We start from the raw sequence: 25,549 nt of genomic DNA, 5'->3' as shown, positions 1-25,549 counted from the left end.
GCGCCATACCTGCCTAAGTTTACAAGTATCAATATATCCTGCATGGGATGTAGTCAGAATGCTGGCAGTCTAAATGCCGACCGCCAGAACCCCGACACTGAAAGCCCGGCATGGGACTAAAGATAGGTGTCTAAATATCGATGTCTGTCATTAGCCCCACGCCGAAATCCTGACGCCTGGCATACCGAACGTAGGTTACCCGGGCGTCTCGACCTGTTAGCCGCGGGGGGGGGGGGCTAGGTTTAGGCATCCCTGGGAGGACTTAGGGTCAACCACCCCCTAGGTTTAGGCTAGGGGAAGGGGGGGTTAGGCACGACCGGGGGGAGGTTAGGGATAGGCACCCCCCCCGGGAGGGTTAGGTTTTGGGTGCGGGGAGGGGGGACTTAGGCACCACGTGGGGAACTTAGGGTTAGGCACCCCCAAAGGAGGGTTAGGGGGGGAGAGGGCAGGGTTAAATATACTTACCAGCCGGCATCGGGATTATTATGTGTCGGGCTTCCAGGGTCGGCATTTGAACCGATGGCTTTTTAGCCGTCGGTATTTCATACCCAACCAAATTGCATATACAAAATATATTGATACCTGTACAAATAAGAAAATATGATTCAAGAACAGCTGGATTATCTAGAATATCTAACAATTACTTTTTATTTGTTATTGTTTATTTATACATATAACGTATTCTATTTTGATATAAATGGCAATTTATATCCATTTTCTGATACTGAGGTCAGTCAAAACACACACACATATGATATAGTACATATGTGATTTGCTGTATTGAAACTGCCACATAAATCCTGCCCGGTGGAAAATCAGGACAATAACTGTGCACAAAATGTGAACAAGCTAAAAAGAAATAATCAACAAATGTCACAAGTCTTTAGCCTTAGGAAGGGAAATCACCGCCTTTCAGACAATCATTTTTCCTGGATTGTTTCTCCTTGTGTAGAGGAATCTTACAATTACTCACTTTTATTCCTGCATGAAATTAAACACAGACGTCAGTTATGACATCAGGGAGGATGTGCGTATACCTAACGTGTCAGCTGGTAGCTAAAAAAAATATTCCTCAATGAGATACACGCTGATGCTATTTGCAATTCAGTGTCCCTTGATAATAGTATCAACACGTCTGCTTTTCCTATCATGTTCATGTTGGACTGAACTAGCAATAGGTAGGCACTGTGGGATAGGACTGAAGGAAAATAATTACCTATTGTTTATGACAGAAATTGTTCCCTGGAAACCTTATGCTTCATTAAGTTATAGGGAAAGACTTTACATGTATTTATTGGAACTCCCTCTTATTAGTCTGTTAAATATGTATTATCTAACTGGTAAGTAGAAATGGGAAAATGACTACATTTTTTTGTGATTTGGTCCTAATTTGCCAAAAATGTGCCATAAATTTGCCAAATAAAGAGGAAAGTCAGGACCCTCATAGCGCATGGAATGTGAAGAAGCAAGTCGGCATTCTTTCATTTGTTCCTAGCTGTGTAGACCAGGTGTTCCCAACCACAGTCCTCAAGGCACACTAACAGTCCAAGTTTTAAGGATAGCCATACTTGAGCACAGGTGACTTAATTAGTACCTCAGTACTTTTGATTTAACCAACTTCACAACACAATTATGGTCCGTACTTGTACTTATTATGTTATGCATGTAGTTACAGATGTGTCCTCATAAATCTAGCCTCAATACGCCACGCAGAGCAACTTGCCAGGTGTGAGTGAGCCGCTAAGTCCCGTGCAACATTGCAAACGGACGTCGTTTTTTTACCGAAAATGTGTCCTAAGTCACAATGTGATACGACAAGGACACACAAGGAGACTGTGCTGATTAATTTGATATGCAGCACTTGTATATTTGTGTGCACCGGAGTCTGTCTATGAATCACAACCTAACTTGGAATGAAAAAATGTTGCAACTGATACATTGTACTTCATATGCAGATTCAGAGACTCAGTTGCACACAGATATACAAGTGTTGCATATCATTGCGACTTAGAAGCATGTCACAATCTACTGATGCATCCTAGTCACATTGCATTGCGACTAAGACGCATTTTCGTCAAAAAAAGATGCAAAAAAATGCCAGGCGCTAGCAGAGTCTCATGGGACCTGTTGTGCCAAGAGGGGTTTCTTTTTGGACTGCAGCAAAGATGTGTAATGTCACATCTGTATAAGCTGGATGTTCCTTCTGATATCAACTGGTGTATTTGTTAAGTAGAAAATGAGTAAATATTGTCAGCATCTGAAAGGGAGACAATACTTGTGCACTAAAAAGAAATACACAAGCTCTTCCATCTTATATACAGCAAAAAAAAATAAAAAATATTCGTACTGTATATCAAAAAGTTTGCAGCTAAAACCCATGTTATTGGCGTGTCAACCCGGGTTCCGGCTCAGTGAAAAAGGCTCCTAGGAAAAAATCCTGGGTTTTGAGCAGGGTTTTACATGGGTAAAACCCGGGTAAGGCTCAGTGGAAACGGGTATCTGGGTAATCTGTCCTGGGCCTCATTCACAGCATAGGGAGAGCTGCATTTTCTTTGGCGCTAATCTCCAAGCACATGCAGAGGTAAGCCCCGGCAATATCCCGGGTCCAGCCTGCAGTGTAAACGGGGTTCAAGCCATGTATATAAAGAATGACAGTTAGGAGCTGATTGGTTGGTACACTACTTTATCTCTCTCCAAGGCTTAGTACATTTACCAGAGCCTTATCCCCTTTTTGTCACAATGGGGGCATGCTCAGCGCTCCAGGAGCTGCTGGCTATACCCCCAGTCCCTCCCTCCAGTGAATTGATGCAGCGCGCATGCGCACAACATCTATTTACCGTTTGCCCTGCTAAGCAGAGTAGCAGATGAGAGGGGGCCTCCCAAACTCCCCCCACCACAGGAAACTTTGGTCTGCAGATGGGGCAGTGGTACAGTGCCTGAAAAGCGGAACTGTCCTACCAAAATTGAGACAGTTGGGTGGTATGCAGAAATGTCTTGAAAAAGTATTGTGCATTCCTGGACAGTGACTAGGGGGTGGCTATGCAGACAAATGAAGATGGTCCTTCTTATGGGTGTGTTAGGGGTGTGTCACTGAAGTTGTTGCAAATTCAGATGCATAATAACTTACATTGGAGTCCACATTCTAATGGACAATCTACACTTGGCAATGTGACCGGTGAAGTTTCGATGGTGCGATCGATGATTGTGGTATTTAGGCATCTACAAATGCTTGAAGTGGACATTTCAGTCCTTGCATAGATTTACACCGGGGAAGGGCTTGCAGCGGCATTGCAGAAAGTCGCAGAAGCAATACCGGCAAAGAGACGCAGACACAGATGCTGCAGCGTCCCACTGGGCTTTGTGTAGTATTGTGAACTCATGTAAAACTAAGTAAGAGGAGCTTTATAAACTTTTACATACAGTATATGAAGTACATAGTAAATGAATGACTTTTTACTACTATTCAATATTTTTCACTTCTCTTGAAATGACTGTCCGACAGCTGATAAGCCAGAAATAACCCTTCAATGGTCAGTACTCTACCCCGATAAACTACTGCATAACATACTTTTGTGACCTATACACACAATGGATTATTTTCCTCTTTTTACCTACATTTGCAGGGTTATTATTACAAGTCAGTCACAATCTCACTCAATGAAATAGTGTTGATGTGTGTCTACAGGTTTTCCCTTGTGCTAATCAGAAAGAAACAGTGCCAATTATATTTTGTTCTTGATGTAATACATAATCTATATATCACTGGATAATGATGGATGCCATCAGTCCTGCTAGAACTTTAATGGCTTCAGCTGGCAAGGAAGGCAGTTCAATACATAGGTTCAGTGCTTTAATGAAGATCCATCCTAATTTGGATGTTTGCCATGGATTCTTCTATGTACGCATCGGCTAGTACTGCAGATAACAGGCCTCAGGCTCTTAATATCAGTAATCTTCAGATTGCTAATAGAGAACATCTGGTTTCAGCAGGATATTTCCTATTTGCTACTGTTAAAAGCAATATTTAGTCCCCACTGAAGTTCTGAGCTCTAATAGGTGAAAAATAAATTTATAATAACATTACGTACAAGAAAGAGTAAGTAAGATGATATCATTATTTATGATACCCGTTTCACGCACAACCATTACTATACAGGTATAAGGTCTGTTATTCGGGATCCTGATAAGCTGGATACTCTGATAAGTGGAAATCAAGAGGGAACTAAAAGAAATGAGAGCACTGATGAAACTTTCTATAGTTATCGAATGACGAAACCAGACAACTCTGCCTATCAGATCTAACATTAAGTAAATAGCAGTCCCCCTGGTGACTATTGGGATCTGGGGGACACTAATTTCTGAAGACTCCCAATATTCAAGCATTCCTGTTAATAGCCCCCAAACCTGTATTATTATGGTGGAATTTTAGCTTTTTGTCTATCATGGGATATACTCGTAGGTGTTACTAAGACAGATACTGTATGTAATAATCCCAGAGTTGCCTACTCTTCTGGTATGTCCGTGATACTCCAGGATACTCCAAGAAATGGCCACTGCTTTCCTACACTAAAGGGGTATATTTACTAAAATGAGAGTGTTTAGAAATGGAGATGTTGCCCATAGCAACCCATTAGATTCTACATAATATTTAATTAGCACCTTCTAGAAGATAATAACTAAAATCTGATTGGTTGTTATGGACAACATCTCCACTTCTAAAAACTCTCAATAGTTAATATACCCCTAAGACTTATTCCACAAAACAGCTATAAAAGAAACGTGTATGGCGTTGAGTGCAAGTTTGGTCTAGAAGAGGCGCACTATCCAGTATGTGCATATGTATGGAAGCAGCAAAAAGATTGCGCATCATCGTGGCTCAATGAGTCAGCACAAGGCTTATATTACAAGTAAGACATTTTCCATTGTTCTTTTAAATATTTATTAGAAGTCCAAAATTAATGCAGTCAAACGTTACAGTGAATTACTGTAATTTATTGTATTAGTACTGCAACTCTAGAAAATCCTTTTTTAATATTTGTTGAAAAGTAGCAATTGTTGTCAGCTTTTATCTGTGCAGCTTTTCTAGAGAGACAAAAAAGGTGAAGCAGCTCTGAGCCCCAAGTTATCATCCTGAATAATGCATAGTTTTCAGCAACTACATTATACAAGCTATTCATCACAAAACAGTCATTACAACATTAGTTTTTTCAATAAGAAATGTACCCCTGCCAATCACTGGGTAACTGTTTCTATTAATGATATATCAACATTTCTGAAGTATCTAAATGTATAGTAGGGATGGAGAGCAAAAGTTTTCTTTTATATGCAATGTTACAATGTACAGACATTTTCCATATAGCTAATGTTTCCTACTGTGTATGCATTAGCCTGGTATAAAATCTACAGTATCTCAACATGGCAATGTATAATGCAAGCAGCGATATAAATTCCAGACAGACAACCACTATCACCTGCCCTCCTAGTTGAAGTCTACAGTAAATTGATATATGCTGTATCATGACCTTTGTAATGCCAGGCAAGACACTTGAATACCATGTCAACATGCACTAAGGGCCTGATTCAGGTTAGTACGTAAACCCAATGGTTTACGTACTAAACTACTAACCCGATGGTGGGTGAAATGATGAGGGGCCGGATCAGTTCTGCACATGTGCACAATGAGTCCTGCTATTAAGATCGCAGTGCCCCCTGAGCGGCAGCTTGATTGACAGGCTGCGGCCATTTGGGGGTGGAGAGGGGGGCTATGCCGGGCTGTGTTCCTGGTTGCTCCCATTTCCTGGGAGCGCTGAGGCCAGGCTCTGCTTTGTAGGATACAGATTTCCTGGCCTCGTAAGCATCTAGGAGCTGCAGTCGGCAAGCAGCTATGGACGCTGCACTCAGATCGCAGATGCCAGCAGGAAATGTCTATTTCCTAACCTCCTGCTGCATTTGGTTGGACAGTATTGCACAGCTGCTTTCCTGTGGCTGTACAATACCGTCCACATCTGAATCAGGCCCTATATTGAACAATGACCATGAGAAAAAAAAGAGAAAAAAACCTGAAGAGAATATTGGATAAAACACTCTCCCAATTATCAATGTACTATATAAAATATTATCAGTGCAAACATCATATTATATAATTTACCTATGAGTACTTTGCACACATAATTAAAATCGCTGTGTGTCATTTACTGAGAAAGTGCAAAATATCAAATATACACAGGAATCGGTATGAGATGTACCGACAGTGAAAGCCCGAACGCTGATGATCCTGACTATGGCTGGTAAGTATCCTAACCCTTCCCTCTCCCCCCACTTAACCCTAACCCTCACTTAGTGGTGCCTAACCCTAACCTCCCCTTCCAGCACCCTAAACCTAACCCTCCTGGGGGTGTGCCTAAATCTAACCTCCCCCCGGGGGTGCCTAATCCTAATCCCCCCTCCCTGTAGCCTAACCCTAACCCTCCCTAGGCGGTGCCTAATCCTAACCCCCCCATCCCTGGCTAAACTTGCATATTTACCGCCATTTGGACGTTCAAGCTTCCAGCAGTCTGGATGCTGATGCCGGTATCCTAACGTCCATCGTGCTATCGGCATCGGCATTATGCCGGGCGGCAGGATTCCGGTGTTGGTATTTCCACTGCCAGCATCCCATCCGCCGGCATATCAACTGCATCCTTATACAGAAGCACATAGCAATTACTTGCTTGCATAAGTCTAAATGTTTGTTGGATCCAGTTTAATGTACATTCTATCTTTGTTAGTAAATAACATAATAATATGTTGGTGCTGTTTTCAACCACTTTTGTCCCGGACAATGTTTGTTTGCTCAAACATGATAAACTCCACCATTAAAGTAAATTGAGCCATTGCTTTCTATGAAGGAACTACTACAGGATTCAGTATGATTGACCACCGGCCGCATCCCGGCAGCAGTGAAAATCCCGATCGTCCCAAGGTAAGTATTTCCTAACCTATTCTACCCCCTAGTCCAAACCCTCCCTTAGGGGTACCTAACCCTAACCTCCCCCCGAAGTGCCTAACCCTAATCCCCCCTCTAAGTTCCTAAACCTAACCCCCCTTCCCCGCCGCCTAAATCTAAGTCCCCCGGGGGGGGTGCCTAATCCTAACTTCCCCGCCAGGGGTGCCTAACCCTAACCCTCCCTGCCCCTAGCCTAACTCTAAACTCCAGGGGGGGTTCCTAACCCTATGTCCCCCCCGGGAACCCCTAACCTAACCCTCCCCCCCCCCATGGCTGTCCGTGCCCGGCTTACCTTCGTAGGTAATATGACAGGAGTCAGGATTTCGTCAGCTGTCATTTAACCCCTTGCCGGGATTAGACAGTCGGGAAGCCGACGGTCGGGATTCCGTCCGTCGGCTTCCCGACTGCTTCCCCTACTACAGTATTATGAAAGTCAATAGAACTGTCACTTTCAAGGTAAAACTACTGTCATTGAAGTCAACAGAGCAATTGTGAAGATAGCATTTAAAAGAATCTCCATTTACAAGGTTCTTTATTCTCTAATGTTATTTTTGGTTCCCAAATGACAGCTAGTATGTAATTGTTTCACTTTTCTTCTGTTTTTGATTGTTTTATGTTGTCAAAAACTGACATTATACCATGGTGGAAATCATATGTATGCTAATCAGGCCACCACTGAGATGATAGTTTTAGATTAAGTAAATGATCAATAGAATCAAAAACATATATTCCACCTTTTTGATGCTATCTAAATAGGTCCCTAAATATTATCAATTGTAGTTTTGCCTTAATCACTTCATGGAACAGAACAAATTAGTGAAGTGCTCTACAGATGACCTGAATCTGCACTGAAAAAAATGTTTCATCAAACATATCAGGGGGAGAAGTGCAACTTTAAAATATTCAACTATACACAATAAGCCTGATTCTGAGACACCTGTAATGTGGGTGCAATTTGTCCGCTTCCAGTAATCTGAATCTATATGAACATCAGCCTGCATTCTAAGGACCTCATTTACCAACAAGTTTTATCATTCACAACAAGTGATAAAACTCGTTGCATATGATAAATGGTTCTCTAGCCAATTAGCTCCCAACTGTCATTTTTCATACAGTGGGTGCTGATTGGCTGGAGCACCATTATCATAAGTAACAAGTTTTATCACTCGTGAATAATAAAACTCGTTGATAAATGAGGCCCTGAGTCAGATGCATTTATATGACTGAACCTTCCCCTTTTATCTTTGTCTACATACCCGTTGGGTTGGTCTTCAATGTGTAAACGCCCCCAGACAGTATGCCCATTCAGCCATATGTGAAAAGTGTCCAAGATTTCATATTTGGAGTTGCGTGTAATGCTGAATAAGGACCAAAGATATTAGAAGTGTTTCAGAGTGTGGCTCAGTGCAGAACAAGAGATGTTCATGATTTGCCATGATAACCATGCTACAGCTTGATGGTGATAATGGTCATGGTAGGCAAGTATTCATATCTGCAGACATGTCCTCCTGCTGCAGAGAAGAAACACCTAATTCAGGTACCACTAGGTAAACTGCAGAGTGTAATATATCTAAAACAATGAAGGGTTTGTAAAATATATCATGTGGTCTACTATACTGTATCTATGTATTTAATAAAACAAAAGTCCACAAGGGTGGACATGTCCTTTAAACACATTTTACTAAGAATATCTTAAAATATTTCATGTACCTTATTCATTATCATTTGTTGATAATGTTTATTGGCTATTTTGCATGTGAATGAGGTGAGTTTATCACAAACAAATAAGCAGGCTGTATTGACCAACCAATCATTGGCATCTTTAGTGTTAAAAAACAACAAACAGCTGACCTCCTACCTCTGTCAAGTGTGGCGTTGGGTTAAATCCACAGAGGTTGCACACCATATTCTTGCATTCTGTACAGGTATTAAAATTGGAAGGGTCCATAGAACCAATATTTAGTTCTGTTTTACAGAGAGGACATAACTGTTTTATCTCTGTTATCTTTTTAATAATTTCTGGTTCTGCTTCTTTTGAAAATTTCTTAGAATCAAGAACATTCGTGTGTGTAGCCTTCTCTTGAATTTTTTCTGGATCTGTTACTTTTGCTAAAGGTCCAGGTTTGGTTTCTTCTGTTTGTTTCGCAACTACAGGTTGTGTTTCTTTTTTGGGTGACTGTGGAGCTGTAGGTTCTTTTGCTGATTTCTGGGGATCGGCTGTTTTTTGTGGAGGTGCAGGCTGCCTAGAAGCTGTACCTTGTGTGCTTTGTGCTTGAGTTCCTGGTTGTGCTGCAGTGGATATAAAACTAGAGGCTTGGCTAAAGATTGATGCACCAAACCCAAAAAGTTTTCCAGTAACTGTTTCTTGTGGCGTTGTAGGTTGAATTTTAGGAGTTTCTGTGACACTTCCGAGGTTTAAACTGAAACGTCTTGGCTGCTCTTGTGATTTTTGAGGCTGAGTTGTAGGTTGCACTACTGTTTGTGGAGCCAAAGGTTTATGTGTGGGACTGGGTTTTGGGGAAACTGGCACTGCAGCTTGTGATGTTGTTTGAGGAACCACAGGTTTATGTAAAGGACTAGGTTTTTGACTTATTGACCCAGGAGGCTGTGATGTTTGTGGAGCCAAAGGTTTGTGTGAAGGACTGGGTTTTGGGCTTATTGGTCCAGGAGACTGTGATGTTTGTGGAGCCACAGGTTTATGTGAAGGACTGGGTTTGGGGCTTCCTGGGCCAGGAGGTTGAGATGTTTGTGGAGCTGTAGGTTTATGTGAAGGACTGGATTTTGGGCTTCCTGATCCAGGAGGTTGAGATGTTTGTGGAACTGTTGGCTTCTGTGAAAGACTGGGTTTTGGGCTTCCTGGCCCAGGTGATTGAGATGTTTGTGGAGCCATGGGTTTATGTGAAGGAATTGGTTTGGGGCTTCCTGGCCCAGGAGATTGTGATGTTTGTGGAACTGCAGGTTTATGTAATGGACTGGATTTTGGGCTTCCTGGCCCAGGAGGTTGAGATTTTTGTGGAACTGCAGGTTTATGTGCAGGGCTCGATTTTGGGCTTCCTGGCTCAAGAGGTTGAGATGTTTGTGGAGCCATAGGTTTATGTGAAGGACTGGATTTTGGGATTCCTGGACCAGGAGGTTGAGATGTTTGTGGAGCTGCAGGTTTATGTGAAGGACTGGATCTTGAGCTTCCTGGCCCAGAAGTTTGTGGAGCCATAGGTTTATGTGAAGGAGTAGGTTTTGGACTTACTGGCACAGGGGGCTCCTTTGTAGCTTGCTTTCCATCAGTGTTAATCTTTTTTGGACTTTTTGTAAGATCTTCTTTCAGTTGTGAAGTTTCAACTTTTTGAGAGTTTTTTTGTTGTGCACTGGGTAATGCAGATTGTTGCAATTCTTGCACTTGATGGGACATGGGAATGTTATAGTCTGGTTTATTCTTGTCTGTAGCCAAATGTTCCACTGAAGTCTTTGCAGAATCTGTTATGTTAGGTTCCATCTTTCTAGGTACAGCAGCTACAGCAGCTGATGTAGACTCAGTCTTTGTCTGAAGTAATTTAGAAGGCGATTCACTATGGACTAGCTCCACTGGCAGCTTTTTTTCAGGTACCAATGGTTTGATTATATCTGGCATTGTAGTTTTACCCGTTTTATATTCAGCTGTTGGTTGATTTGACTTGGTTGATGAGTCAGAAATAGAAGTCTGTTTAGTTAATATTGGTGGTATTTTGGAACCGTGCTTCGTGGTTTGATCTGGCACTGTGATTGGTTCCTTCTTTACTGTAGAAACAGATGTCTCAGTTAGTGGCTTTGCAGGTACAGGCTTTTGCTTGACTGGCTGTGGCATAGGTCCAGGGGCAGTCATATCAATACCAAGGGCTCTCTGCATCTGACAGTTTAAACAGAGCCATTCTTGTATCTGTTCCGAAAAGAAAAACATCATCAATCAGTAAGTCATCTAAACAAATAATAATTTCATTTATTAGCATAAATTCACATTTTTTTTACTGAAAACAGAGGTTAACTATGCAAGGATATACAAGTATATTATAGTGTTTTATCTAATAACTACAGTGAGCAGAACCATTTACTGATGCCAAAAGCATTTTTTTATTACAGATTTTCAAATGAAATCTTACAGACTCCCATTCCAACGCGTTTTGTCATGGACTTCTTCAGAAGGGTGCCTCTCCCTCTGACGAAGTCCATAACTAAACGCGTCAGGGTGGGACTCTGTGACACTACAGACACCGGCGTGGTTCCAGTGCTGCACTTTGGACTGAGGCAATAGCAGACGGCGTGGTTTGCATCCAGCAGAAGACGTCATGGTATAGGTGACTGGAGGACGAGCTGACAGTAGGTGGTGCATTGGCTGGTGGATATTGTTTTGGATCATGTGGTAATGAGCCCACACAGTTATATTTTAGGTAAGGGCACCATCTGATATGTGCACTGTTGTTTTTACAAGTAAAATACATTTATGCACTATTGGGCACCCCTCTTCTTTTTCTATATGTGCAGAAATATTACCTGTGGAATATCGGGATCTTTGGAGATAGGAGCTGTGGTTCCTGAAGTGGGAACCTAGGGCCTTATTCAGGTTGGAACGCATGGCTGCGTTTGCACACAGCTGGTCGACGTTTGTGCTCTGCGCATGCATATGTATCACAGTGCGCATACCTGCCGCTGTTATTGGGAAGCGATCACAGCGAGCACGCATTCCCATCTAACAGTGATTGACATGAAGTGACCGTTTGGGGGTAGAGAGGGAGGGTGGTCGAAAGAATGCAGGCATGCCTGTGCGTTTGAACGCCGTTACAGGGGCGTGCATAATTAAGCCCCTGCAATTGTATACAGGACCAGAGGTCTAGATGGTAACAGGAAGTTTAGCAGTTTGTGAGGTAGGGTCAGGTCAACCACAATTGTGTGAATGGTTCCGATGTTACTCTATGTTAACGTTGTTTTCGCTGACTTGCGGATGCATGTCATGGGAAGTGGGCAGCTTTATACAGTGATGGGCGACTTGGTATAGTGCTACGGTTGGCGTGCGATTGCATTCATTAGCATATTTTCGCAGCTGGCGAGTGCGTGCGAATGCAGCCATGCAATCTAACCTGAATAAGACCCTAGTGCACTTCATGAGTATTTGTGGACACAATTTGACTGTGACCTTATAAGAGTGGATTTTGATTTTAAACTGTTTACAAAAGGAACTGTAGTGCACCTGTTTGTATATTATTTTATTGTTTACCTATGCGGTATGCTGGCGGAAATGAAGGGAAAGAAGCATATATCGGTGATATTTGTGGGAATCTCCCACAAATGTATTTTTGGGGAATGTCCTTCAAATATTATTTGATAAATAGGCTCCATAATGTGAAGTAGGGCACTACTATAGATCAGAAAATAAACTAGGGCACTACTATGGGACATAACATTAACTAGGGCACTACTATGGATCATAAAATGATCTAGAGCACTATTATGGGGCATAAAATTAACAACTGCTGAGGAGAGGTGTCTCTCTAGAAGAATTGTGAAAGGGGCTTCTTCAAAATGTTGATATTACTCTGTTTAAAAAACTTTAAGAGGTGAATTAAATTTGACATACTGTAGAGTAATGCAACAATCTTTTCCTGCGCAGATTAAATACACAGTTTCCTCCACAAAGTAGAGGTCAGAAAGAGCCCCAGCACGTTTCAGTGCAGGTCTCTGGGAGGGGAAATGAACAGTGGGCTGGTTTTTACTGCACTCTTGCCTACTCTCCCTGAATGGTGCAGTGGTGGGACAGGGCCATGATGATATGCTTCATTTGAAATACCATTATTATTGCTCCATTTCATGATGCCACAAATAACCTGACTATTTTAGTGGAAACTAGCCCAGACTATTTGAAAGGAATGGGAATGGCTCTGAGATTTTTAAATCATCATTGTTGAAATCATATATTTAAATCAATATAAATTGCTATAAATATCATGTTTGAATGAACAACTTTTACCAAAATTAGAGAGTTGTGGCAATTAATTCCTTAATTTTTTGGTGGCGCATAGCCATAACAGGGCACAGTTGCACACTGTCCTGGCCCCGTCCACTGACGTCATGATATTGCTCACATGACATCAGCACGTCGAGCAGAAGGGGGCGTGACCAGCTGCTCCAGTAAGTGCAGGGTTGACTGGCGATCGGCTACATATACTGTGCAGGGTGCCCGTCTGGAGCATCCACAGGATGCTCTGAGGGTGCTGCCAGAGTTATCATGGTTGCATGGTGCCATTCCAGGCACCCTGCTAGCCAGGAGCAAGGGTTGGTGGAGGGGGGGCAACGGTGCCGCCCACAGAGCCTCTGCGCTCTGTGCAATGCACCGGTCGCCCACAGCTAGTTACAACCAACAGTATGTGTGTTTTTTATTTGAAAAAGGTGGAAAAAGATTAACATTTAGTAGATTCCCTGACTGCACTTGTCCCTTATTTGAGTAAAATGAAAAGGTGAATATGGATAAACTCATAGGTTACATAGTTTCTCTTTGGCTTTTTTTATTATAAAAAAAGTACTCAGAGCACTTGCATTGTTTACTGATACATTATTAAGCTATTACATAAATCGACCAGAGCAGAAAGTAGAATCCTCAACTACAACAGAATGGGAATCAGAGATTTTAAATACAGAGTATATCACCCTAAACAATGCCAACATCACTCTTATGAGTCTTATTATAATAATGCAACTGCGATCTCTGAATTATCTACCACCATGTCGTTTTTCAAATCTTATTGCTGATTTCATTCTGAGTGCTGGGGGATTACTTTTTGTTATCACTCTTATTATAAACTGTAAAGGTTTGATTTTTTATGGTCATTATTTATTTTTTTCAGACTGGTAAATAGTTTTTTACAGGCTGTTATAAAATGTAGTAATGGCTGATAATCCTGTACCAATCCATTTGTAGTGTCCGCAACTATGTAGACAAATTAACATTAACAAAATTTGTCATTAACATTTGTATCTTAATGTCTGTCATTGTGCATCTTTTCAGAACAAAAAAATAACAACAACCTTGTGTACCTTTTAGGCATTTTGTAATGATAGAAATCATAATACTGTATAAATATACAATAATAAATATCAGTTGGTTACAATGACATTACAAAAACTGTGTAAATATCTATTTTTCACCTGTGAATAAAATTTGACAATAATAATAATAATAATAATGCTGCACTGCACCCTTACACAAATAATTAAACATGTTAAAGTAACTGGTATTGTAAAATGCTTATCAGTGCTCCACATGAGCAAGCAACTAACACAATATTAGCAGGACAGAAATACTTATCATCTTGTCTGTTTAAACAAGTGTGCTTCCTGTGCTGGCTTACAGTAAGGCTGGTCACATGGGGTGGCATAGTAGTGAATTACAGTTGCCAGGAGACACAACAAAGGTGCAGATGGCTCGCTGCAGTTGACCTCTTTAGCAATGCATATCAATGTATAATTTACTCAAGTGTTAAAAAAAATCTCTTTAATTTAACATCAATGCTGATACACAGCAAACAGTAATGTTAAAATATACAGTTTCAAAAATCAATAAAATGTTATAGCAATCTGTGTGAATGTTTAATTTAAAATGGAGTTTGTATAAAGAAAATAACATCAGGCTGTGTCTAATTAAAACAAGTAAACAATGGTTTACATTTTAATAGAGATTTTAAAATTAAAAGAATTATGTGTTATACTAATAATTTTTCTTTATAAATGCACTGCAGTCGATTATTTTACCCCCCCTATCTAGCAACAATACTGGCCAATGTAAGGGTTCATCTCTGCACCCATGTTTTGCTAATATGGGGTGTGTTGATTGTCATCAAAATTCAGATACAAGTACCTTAAAATAGAGAACATGGTTCCACATAGAACTAATATGATTTAACAATGCTCCCCCTAACATGAACAATCCAGAAAGGAAAGAGTTAACAGGCTAATCTCATGAAGGCTACAACCTGAAGGGCTGCATTCACAATCAGCAGGATTTCTCCTAGCAAATTACATTTGTTACATTATACTGTCCATATTGTTCATCTTATAGAGGTCTATAGACTACAGCTAGCATGTGTGCCAGCAAACAGTTATGAATATAGTGCAGGCTCCTCTATTTTCCCTGCATTGATCCATCAATTGGCACAGGCAAGGAGACTGGTGTGTACCTAACTCCATGGGAAACCATCTTCTTTATTTGTAGGTGCATTATTGCTGAATTCTGTTACACTGAACACAGGCACAGAGAAAGTGCGTATGTGTGCGAAGACCCAAAACTGTCAGTAAAAGAAATGTGTAAAGTAAGTTCTATAAATAGAAACCGGAAGGCACAGCATATAGAAAATGTGCTTCCCCACTGTAACTGAACAGGGACCGGAGATTGCTCTTTGGAAACAATCCATTGTGTAACCATCCTTAAGCTGGCTATGCACGCTGTGGGCGGTTGTCCTAAAATCACAGCATCAGTGGCCTCAAAATGTCTGTAATGCTTAATAATGATTGGCTCATTTTTGAGCATGGTGAAAACTGTGATCGCCTGATGGCTGCTATGAGCTTATGGAGATGTACTAAGAATTGGAGGGCGATAAAGTGGAAAGAGATAAAGTACCAACCAAACAGCTCCTAACTGCCAGTTTACAGGCTGTGTTTGAAAAATGACAGTTAGGAGCTGACAGATTGGTACTTTATCTCTTTACACTTTATCTCTCTCCAAGGCTTAGTACATCTACCCCATATATGTGTAGTTATTTTTAAACCACATTAACAAGCAACAGTGAAGCAGGAAGTGATTTGTCCACTTGTCACAGATACCACATAACAAGATCTCATCCAATATGGCCATAAAAAGACAAAGTGAACAATGAAACTGCTGCTTGACTTTTTGGGTTGAGCTGTATGTAGCAGCCTGTGTGTGACCACCTTTATGCAGTCATTCCTACCTATCAATGCCCTTTGTATTACTACTAACAATCCTAAGTTAGATTTTGAGATATTGGAAAAATGAGCTCATATTTAATTATAGAAAAAAGAAATGTATTATATATATATCCTGAACACTGTCTGCTATGCAGTTTATGATGTGATGTTTGCAATTAAATTATTTTATTTGGTTTATATGAGGCAATTGTTATGCTGGTTCATTTAAGTTAGAAAATAAATGTGTTGGTATATTTTGTATTCACTATGATTTCTATTATTACATGCTTAAATGACAAGGATGACTTATACTAATTGTCCTATAAAATAAATAGAAAAACACACACTCACAGGCCGTTTACAATGTTTGCATTGTGTTTTGCTCAAATAAACAATATTCTAATAAAATGTTTTCATTAGGAGACATGAATGGGAAGTTTATCCCACAATGTTGTGTATTTGAGGCCATTAATAAAATCAGGAAACTGCATTCTATAAATGTTGTTTTTCATTATATTAGGGAAATGTTATGTACAAGATAAAGGATACACACTACCAGAGTTAGACAAACTACTGCATAGAGGTAAAAACAGTTTTTGACAAGTGGACATAACTTTCATACATTATAAATATTCTATGAAATTTCCCCAGCAATGCAGAAAACCAAAATCACTTCAGTTGAAAATATGTATATTTATAATTTTTTGCCCAAACAATGATAAATTTAGAAATCTCATCTTTGACCACGTCATAAAGACATATTTATATTTAAAGTTGTAATATACTTTTTTGAGCAATATTTATGTTAACTATATCTCTTTTTCTTACACCTAAAATTTATAAACTAAGACACAAGTAAATACCTTAAAAATTATTTATTTCTATTTAAAATGGTAATAGTAAATACTGGGACCTTCATGAGAACAAAGGATGCACAATTACACACATAACATCTAAATAATTTATAACAAAAGTGTTTGCCAAAATAATCAACAAATCAGACAGTGCATAGCGTACACAGAGGAGCAAATAGTCGGGGTATTTAGAAAATAGCTCCTTTTTATCAATACAGACTATGGGTGACAATCTCATCTTAAATGGTCTAATTAAACTGAAGAATAGACCACAAAAGCATCTTGAAAAAACAGGATCCTGTATTAGCTATCCTAAACACTACAACTTTCTACAGCTCTCCAAAGCATCTCAATTACACTGTTTCCAGTTACAGTAGCAATGTGAAATTGAACTGTGTCCAGTCAGATGGAGAGATAGTTTTACATTACTTCTCAAAGGAACTATTTTGGCGCTGTACCTTGGCTAACCTATAACTTTATGACAACCACACTAGAAATTAGAAAGAAAATAGTATTATTAAAATTATTAATCTATTTCTAGAATTTTACTGTACCTGACATATTATTTATTCCATATGCCATACAATAGAATAGGCATGTTATAGCAATATATTTCATATACCCACATTAGAAAAGCTGACTCCTAGGACTTCTCACATAAACCTACAAACTCTATTAGTGGCAATAACTCTATTAGTGGCAATATCATTACTGTTCTAATACCAATGTATGACATGTATAATAACTATTATAATAGAGTCTATGTTGATTTTCATAATAGCATACAGAAAAGTTTAGTACATAGCACTTAGCGGTAAATGCTGAGTCATCTCACTTTAAAGCCCAGCTTCTTTATTACAGATGTACTCTCCTCTAAATGTTCAGACATGAGGTCTGATTCTGAGTTGGGTGCAAAGTAACTTTGCAACTTGGCAAAACCATGTTGCACTGCAGGCAGGGCAGATTTGAAATGTGCAGAGAGATTTAGAATTGAGAGGGGGGTAAACTCCAATCTAAATTGTAGTGTAAAAATAGATCTGTCCATTATTTGTGGGCTACATACAAAAGCAGCCAGCATTTAACCTGCAAGCAAAAACAATAAAGGGGGAATTCAATTAGCCGCAGCTAATTGTTTGCGCTGCACAGAGAATAGATATTCAATGAATTAGCCTTTTCCCTGCACAGTAAATAGTGGGTCAATGTGCGCTAACCCACTGATTCCACATAAAATGCAGAATCAATGTGTCTCCCCATGCGTTAAAATGCTAATTTTTAATGTTGATTTTTCCTCACAGCTCCTGAGGCTGCCAGAAACAATCCTGCCTCCGGTAATCAGCCTGCGGGGTTCTTACAGCTAACTGAATTGGGCAGTGCAATCAGTTAGCAGTGGGGTAAACTCTGCAGCTAACTGAATTCCCCCCTATATGTAGCAGGACATACTGGGATGTGTAGTTTTACAACATCTTGGGGGCCGCTCATAGCCCACCCCTAATCTAGACACTGTGGACCTTTTTACTGTCTATCTTTTATACCACACCCCCTACGAGAATGCTGTTTTCGGGGCTTGACCGCAATCACCATATGCACCAACCTCCGAGAAGAAAGCTTTCTGGAGCATGTTCTCGTTAAGCAATGCCATCTGTAGATATATGGGCTTCTTATATGAGTCTTCCCCAAGACGTATCCAATAGGATCTCTCCCAGGTTCCCCTACGACTTGCGCACACGCAGGCTGTCGGACGCGCATGCACAGAAAGACTGCCGGGTCATAATCTTGGAAGTCTCCACACCGCAAATGACAGCTCTTATCGAGAGAGCTGTCATTTGCTTAAGTCTTCATGTATACGGCATTACTAACCGCTGGAATGCATGCGATCATTGACGGGACGCATCGCAATCAAAATGCAATGCTTGATTCATCCCATCTAGTCCTTTAAGATTACAAAACATTCACATAAATATTTAAGAGTGCTAAAAGGTGTTCCCAGCACTACTACTCAAAGTCCAGGTTACACCCTGCTGGTGAGGTGGAAGATAGGATGTATTTTGTGTTTATTACTTATATATAAAAACCATTAAAACACCAGTCATCGTCAACATGATGGTGACATGTCATCTCAACAGTATGATTATATGCTTAAAAGTATGTCATCATACTTTAAAGGATTCACACACAATTAAGGTACTGTATATGCTGATTGCATGGTTCTGTATGAACACATATGTATTTGTGACCAATATGCATCCGGCACTGCATCATCCCCAAAGTGTCTAGTTACTTCACATTTTAGTTAAAGCAGAATACTTTAAATATTAGTATAGCCAAATTAAAAAAATAAAAAAACAAAACACAAATAACTATATAAAGGACTAATGTGTACCATAGATAAATGGTTCGCCTTTCTGCCGATCTGATCCAACAATACCCGACTTGCCAATTCCGATCATTTTTGGGTCGTAATGAGCAAATCAAGATTGTGCAACATGTTGGAGTTTCCAGATCCCCTGACTCATGATTCCCTGATTCATCGGCAGAACGGAAATTTGCCCTGATAGCTGCCTGATGTATAAGCCCCATAACAGTCTTCTGAGAATTGTACTGGCCAGGAGTATATTTCAGAGATCCAAGCAGTGTTGAAAAAACTTGCTGGATGAAGAAGCAGACATGTAAGAATTCCTTCAAACATTACACAGTTGAAGCAGTTTAAAGGAATAGGTGGAAATCTGTCCCAGTTCATGAGATTTAATCATAAACCAGAAACGCTTACATTAACTTATTTCTGCCAAAGGGGACAACACTAACTGTTGAGACTTCGATGTACTTACTTTTGTTACTCAAAAAGGAAATTGCATTTCTAATAATGTCTGATGAATAAACCATTGCAAATTATAATAGGCCACATTAAGCTATTACTTTGAAATGACAATTGGAACCATTTTTATAATCTACTGGATTAACGGAAAATATAATAAAAGAACAAGTCAGGATTTAGAATCGGAAAAATGATGGAATAGAGCTGATGTTTTTTATTTAAAATAAAGGACTCTGTTATGGTATTTTTGTTTTTATTTAACTGCACTTTACATTGTGGCACTAAAGATTCCGATAAATCCAGGCCGCAAGGGCATTCCTGCACTTGTAGTTCTACAAGAGCCTGCATGTTCTAGCAGGTACTGTCAGCAATGGGCATGCTGGTTCTGCACACACCCAAGCAATTAATGGCTCTCAGCATCTCCTTGCTTATTATTTTTACTCTCTGTGGATTACAAGAATAATATTTTCCTGTGTATTACAATTATCTTTTCCCATGGATTACAATTAGATAACTTCCCATGGATTGCAAGTGAAGAAAATCCAACTGAAATGCAAATGAAGATGAACCAGTGGCAAATTCGGTTTTTGCAGGGCTAAAGAGGGTACCTAATGAAAGTGTATGCAGCCATATCCTAAGTGAGTATTGCTGAGGTGCGTTGGTCTTACAGCAATAATTCCAGATTCAGCGCAAAAAAAAAGTTCTAAAAGTTACAACTGTGTCCTCATACACCTAGGGGTCTATATACTAAGCAGTGTTAGGAGACAGAGTGAAACGTGATAAGAAAGTGATAAGATGCCAGCCAATCAGCTCCCAACTGTCATTTTTTAAACACAGCCTGTGAGATGACAGTTGGGAGCTGATTGGCTGGCACCTTATCACTTTCTTATCACTTTTCACTCTGTCTCCTAATACTGCTTAGTAAATAGACCCCCTAAACTCAACACGCCATATGGTGTGAGACGCCCTGCATGACTAAGCTGCACCAAGCAGCGTAGTGTAGCGACTTTTTCTTTAAATTTTGCATCTTAATTGCATCAAAACACCCCTCACAGTGTATTAGAGACGCTGGTCTGTGACTTTAACAGCACAGGAATTAGTTTTAAACATGTATGTAGATGAAGCACAACTGAACTTGGCGTGAGAAAAAGCCGTGGCTGCTGCATCACAGCACTCAGTATGCAGATTCAGACTCATATGCTCAGTTGTACAAATGTCACATATCAAATTGATCAGTGTAACCTAGCAAAGTAATGTTGTCGCTTCCTGTGTGTATAATATGCACATTTTGAGCAAATAAGACGCTTCGCGCAGCCAAGTTGCCCGGTACCTGGCTCACTGGGAGGGGCTGTTTGGGGCAAGTGAAGCCACAGTGTATGAGGACACATCTATATTTCCTGTTTTCCCCACAGTCTAGCACTGTGGCGTCTTGCAAATGGGCGATAATATATAATACTATTAACTTTTTGCATTTGCCTACAATACCTTGCTTTCAGAAATATCTAATTTTATATTTTTTAGCTATAAACATTTTTACTTACCTCAGTTATATGTGGATTGGGATTGAAGCCGCACAAACTGCATACAGTAGTTTTACAATGGGTGCAGGTATTATAATTGGGTTTTTCTTTTGGGTCCAACAGCAATTTGGTTGTTTTACACAGAGGACACATAGTCTGTGAGTCTGCTTTAGACACTTTCCGTGATGTGCCTTCTTGCGGTTTAATAGATCCTTTTTCTATTTGCTGTGGTAGCTCTGTTATGGGCTGTGTTTGTGAAGTAGGCACTGATTTCCCTGATATCTGGTCAGGCTTTCTAATGTCACTAGGCTGTGTTGGCTGTGGCTTCTGTACTGTTTGTTTTGTGCTTGTCATGGGTGAAGCCTGCTGTGGCTGTGTAGCAGGTCCTTGATGTTTTGCAGGATCAGGTTGTTGCAACGGTTGCTTCATGGGTGATACTTGCTGCTGGAGATTCTTAGCAGTCATCATTTGCTGTGGTTGTGGCTTTATAGAACCAGATTGTTGTATAGTTTGTTTGGCAGTACCTTGAGGCTGTGTGGACTGTTTTTCAGGCTCTGGTGTTTGTGGTGCTATTTTAGATACATCTGTGGGTAATTTTGAAATTCCAGGTTGTGGAAAGCTCTGTTTTCCCATTGTTGGTGGTAATGATTTAGAAGAGATGTCTTGCTCCACTGATTCTTTTTTAAAATCTCGTCCTTGGGATAATGAGGTAGTATGTTTTGGCTGTTGAATTAAGGGTTTCATGGGGGTTACAGTTTCAGGCAATGGTTCTTTGGGGACAGGAGTGTGTGGAAGTAATTTTGTGGCATTTGATGATTGTGTTGATGTCCTTGCAGGACTCTGTTGTGTATAAAGTGGCCTTGTCTCAGATTGCTGTTGTATAGGTTTAGTAGACTGCTGTTGAGTTGGTGTTGTGGGTTTAGCATGTCCTTGTTGGTCATGTCCTGGTGACTGGTGCGATTGAAGGACAGGTCTGACATTTCCTTTAGGATCTTCTCTTTTTTCAGGTTCTCTTTGTTTCTTAGTCAGATCTTCTTTTTGTGCACTGGAATCAGATTTTGCTTCAAATGGATTAAATTTGTTAACTACAGAAGAGACCATACTTATTGGATTACTGTCTGCAAGAAAACCACTCATCATACTAGTCTTCTGATCTTCTACGTTATCAGGTCTAGTTTTAGGCTCTCTCAAGCTCATAGATGAAGGACTTCGACCAGGTGTTTTCATTTCAGTTTTGAAAGCATCCACTGTTCTGCTTTTACTTAGACCAGTTGGCCCTGGATCAGGAGGCTTACTTGGATGTCTTGGTGATTGGGAAGCATCAATGTTTTGATTTCTGCAATAAAGGAAAAATATGTATGAAGTTAAACAACAACATAATTTTTATGCAACGTAAAAAGTTACATTTTATCTTACTAATTACTTCTTAATTGTTTATTCCTTTAATAGCTTGTGGTTGTTTTTTCTCTCTACACAGTGCTATCAGCAGTTCAAAGACACTGGTAAAAAGTATATCTTTATATAATAATTTGCCATGCCATTGCACATGAATTGGTTTATTCACAGTTCTGTTTGTAAAATGTGTATGATTAAATTTTTGATAGCTCCAGAGAAACAATTGTTGAGTACAGTATCTTTGGTATGTTGTAAACTAATGATCCTCATATATGTGCTCCAATATAAGCTCACAAAGCAGTATGGTCAGTATCGGACTGGCACATGAAGGGCCCACAGGTTCCAGGTGGTAGGGGCCCATGCTTAAGGGGTGTGGCAAGCCACCACCGAGGGTGTGGCCAGGCACCTCAGTGGCACATCTTGGTGTAGTCTCCATAGAAACAAGCCAAGCATACATGTACATCAATGGTCCTGCTTCACCAGGTAGCCTAGAAGAAGGGATGGGGCCACCAGGCAGTGGGGCCCACCAAGGATTTCCCCTGTACCCCTGTGGGTCAGTCCAACCCTGAGTATGGTTCATGAGTATTTGTTATATGCTATACTGTGATAAATATATTTATTCTTTTTACTTCAACCAGGCCTGGATGCTTATGCAATGACAAATGTGGAAATATGCATTAGATGTATAAATTGTGCCAGCATTCTCAGAAATGTGTGATTAACTATCTAAAAACTATATGTTTGCTATTGATGCTATGTATATACATTTAAAATAATTTGCCATATATTTCTTTAATGTGCGCTTCCTTTGAATGGTGTGTCATTAGTATGGTTACATATGGGCTTAAATTCAAACATAGTTATGTAGAAACTGCTGTTTATATTGTTCACCTTTTTTTTAATGGGTTTAGTGTGATGCATTAATTATTTCTACTTAATGCGAATCACCATGACAAACATGAGGGATTACAGTTAAAGTATTCTCATGTTTCTTCATATTACACAACATTTGGACAGGTAGATTATTTTATGGATTTATTTTGTTCTTTAGGTGTGGGTGTGATGGGACTATCAACCCATAAAAAGTTTCACACAGTGAGCAAAAGTGTAATGGCTGGCTCTAGTACAATGAGTCACAGGAGTATCACATTTTTCCTGAAATGAAATAAGACCTAATTATACTCTCCCACGTGTCTTGAACACAGCATAATCTCTTCCATTTAACGTACTGTGGGTCTGATTCAGCAAGGATCGCAATTCTGCTTATACGCACGCACCGCAGTTGCTAATATTAGCTGTGCTATTTAAATGTGTGTAGTCACATGCAAACGCAGCCTGACATAAGGATGCCTACTTCCCCTTACTCACATCCGTATACCAGGGGAACATAGTAAAACAATTGGTAACAAAGAGTAACATTGGACCCATACGCATGGTTAAGGCAGGTCAGACCTCACGCAGGATTTGCTAAATTCTGCGCACGCTATGAGACCTCAGGCGGTGTCTGGTAACGCAGTGGCTAATTTATGCATGCCCATGCATTGGCTTTGAAACACACTGGCACGTCTGCTTTCACCTGACGACCCCCCCGTCACCACCCACAAACGGCACTTCCTGTCAGTCACTTTGCCCTAGGTCTGCGTAGCCTCTGCAAATGCAGTTCCCATCGCAATTGCTAGTTTGTGCATTGTGATGCATGCGCAATGCAAATTAATCTATTGATGCGTGCGTATTAGCAACTGAGTTCCTTGCCGAATCATGCCCTGTATACACAGAAATACAATATGCATGCATGTCACCTATCTGCATTAGAGATGAGCGGTTCGGATTCTGTGGAATCCGAACCGCTCCGAACATTGGGGATCCGAGTCCACCCGAACCCTGTTCGGGTGTTCACCGCCTGACTCGGATCCCCGTTCGGGGCCGAACGGCGGCCGCCTGATGTCGGATTCTCACTAGAGAATCCGACATCAGGTCTCCTCGCGTGTAGGGCAGAGCGCAGTGATAGCGCTCTGCCCTACACAGACACAGACACACAGCCGCCAGCGGCAGCTGTGTGTTTGTTACAGCAGCCAATGAGAGTCACACAGACTCTCATTGGCTGCTGCACGGAGGGAGCCGGCTGGAGCTCACACATGAGCTCCGTCTTCCGGCTCCCTCCTCAGCGTGTGACAGAGCGGACGGCGCGGGAGCGGGGATACAGGTAAGTTTTATTTTTTTTATTTTTTTACTTGTCAAAGGTCCGGGGGCGCTACTGGGGGGGGGTCTGCACTACTGGGGGGGTCTGCTACTGGGGGGGGGCTATACTACTGGGGGGGCCATACTACAGAGGGGCCTGCTACTGGGGGGGCTATACTACTGGGGGGGGGTCTGCACTACTGGGGGGGGGTCTGCTACTGGGGGAGGCAATACTACTGGGGGGGCCATACTACAGAGGGGCCTGCTACTGGGGGGGGCTATACTACTGGGGGGGGGTCTGCTACTGGGGGGGCCATACTACTGGGGGGGATCTGCACTATTGGGGGGCCATACTACAGAGGGGCCTGCTACTGGGGGGGGGCTATACTACTGGGGGGGTCTGCACTACTGGGGGGGGTCTGCTACTGGGCAGGGCTATACTACTGGGGGGGCCATACTACAGAGGGGCCTGCTACTGGGGGGGCTATACTACTGGGGGGGGTCTGCTACTGGGGGGGCCATACTACTGAGGGGCCTGCTACTGGGGGGGCCATACTACTGGGGGGGCCTACTACAGGGGGGGCCATACTACAGGGGGGGCCCATACTACAGGGGGGGCTACTACTGGAGCAGCCTACTACTGGGGGGGCCTGCTACTGGGGCAGCCTACTACTGGGGGAGCCATACTACTGGGGGGGCATACTACTGGGTGGCATGCTAATGGGGGGCATACTACTGGGGGGGCCTGCTAATGGGGGACATACTACTGGGGGGGCCTGCTAATGGGGGGCATACTACTGGGGAGCATTCAACTGGGGGCACTGCATAGTGGACCGTACTACTAAGGGGACTGCATAGGGGG

At 41.2% G+C, this 25,549-nt stretch overlaps 1 protein-coding gene across 2 annotated transcripts in view; it reads right to left on the bottom strand.

Moving 5' to 3' along the window:
* PCLO (piccolo presynaptic cytomatrix protein) overlaps positions 1–25,549 on the bottom strand; it is a 345,027-nt gene that overhangs the window by 281,196 nt on the left and 38,282 nt on the right. The window contains exons 2-4 of one of the 2 annotated variants that reach the window (XM_088468802.1): positions 21,136–22,450; positions 10,205–10,895; positions 8,844–10,147 (exon numbers count right to left, since the gene is read on the bottom strand). In XM_088468802.1, coding sequence (XP_088324928.1) covers positions 8,844–10,147; positions 10,205–10,895; positions 21,136–22,450 — 3,310 coding nt within the window. Of the gene's footprint in view, positions 1–8,843; positions 10,896–21,135; positions 22,451–25,549 lie in introns of both variants that reach the window. The other variant, XM_088468800.1, reaches the window with a different exon arrangement.

Source organism: Taudactylus pleione, unplaced genomic scaffold (genome assembly GCF_031769625.1).
Source record: "Taudactylus pleione unplaced genomic scaffold, aTauple2 ptg000086l, whole genome shotgun sequence".
NCBI classification, from domain to species: domain Eukaryota; kingdom Metazoa; phylum Chordata; class Amphibia; order Anura; family Myobatrachidae; genus Taudactylus; species Taudactylus pleione.
This window is presented reverse-complemented; position numbering and strand designations above follow the sequence as displayed.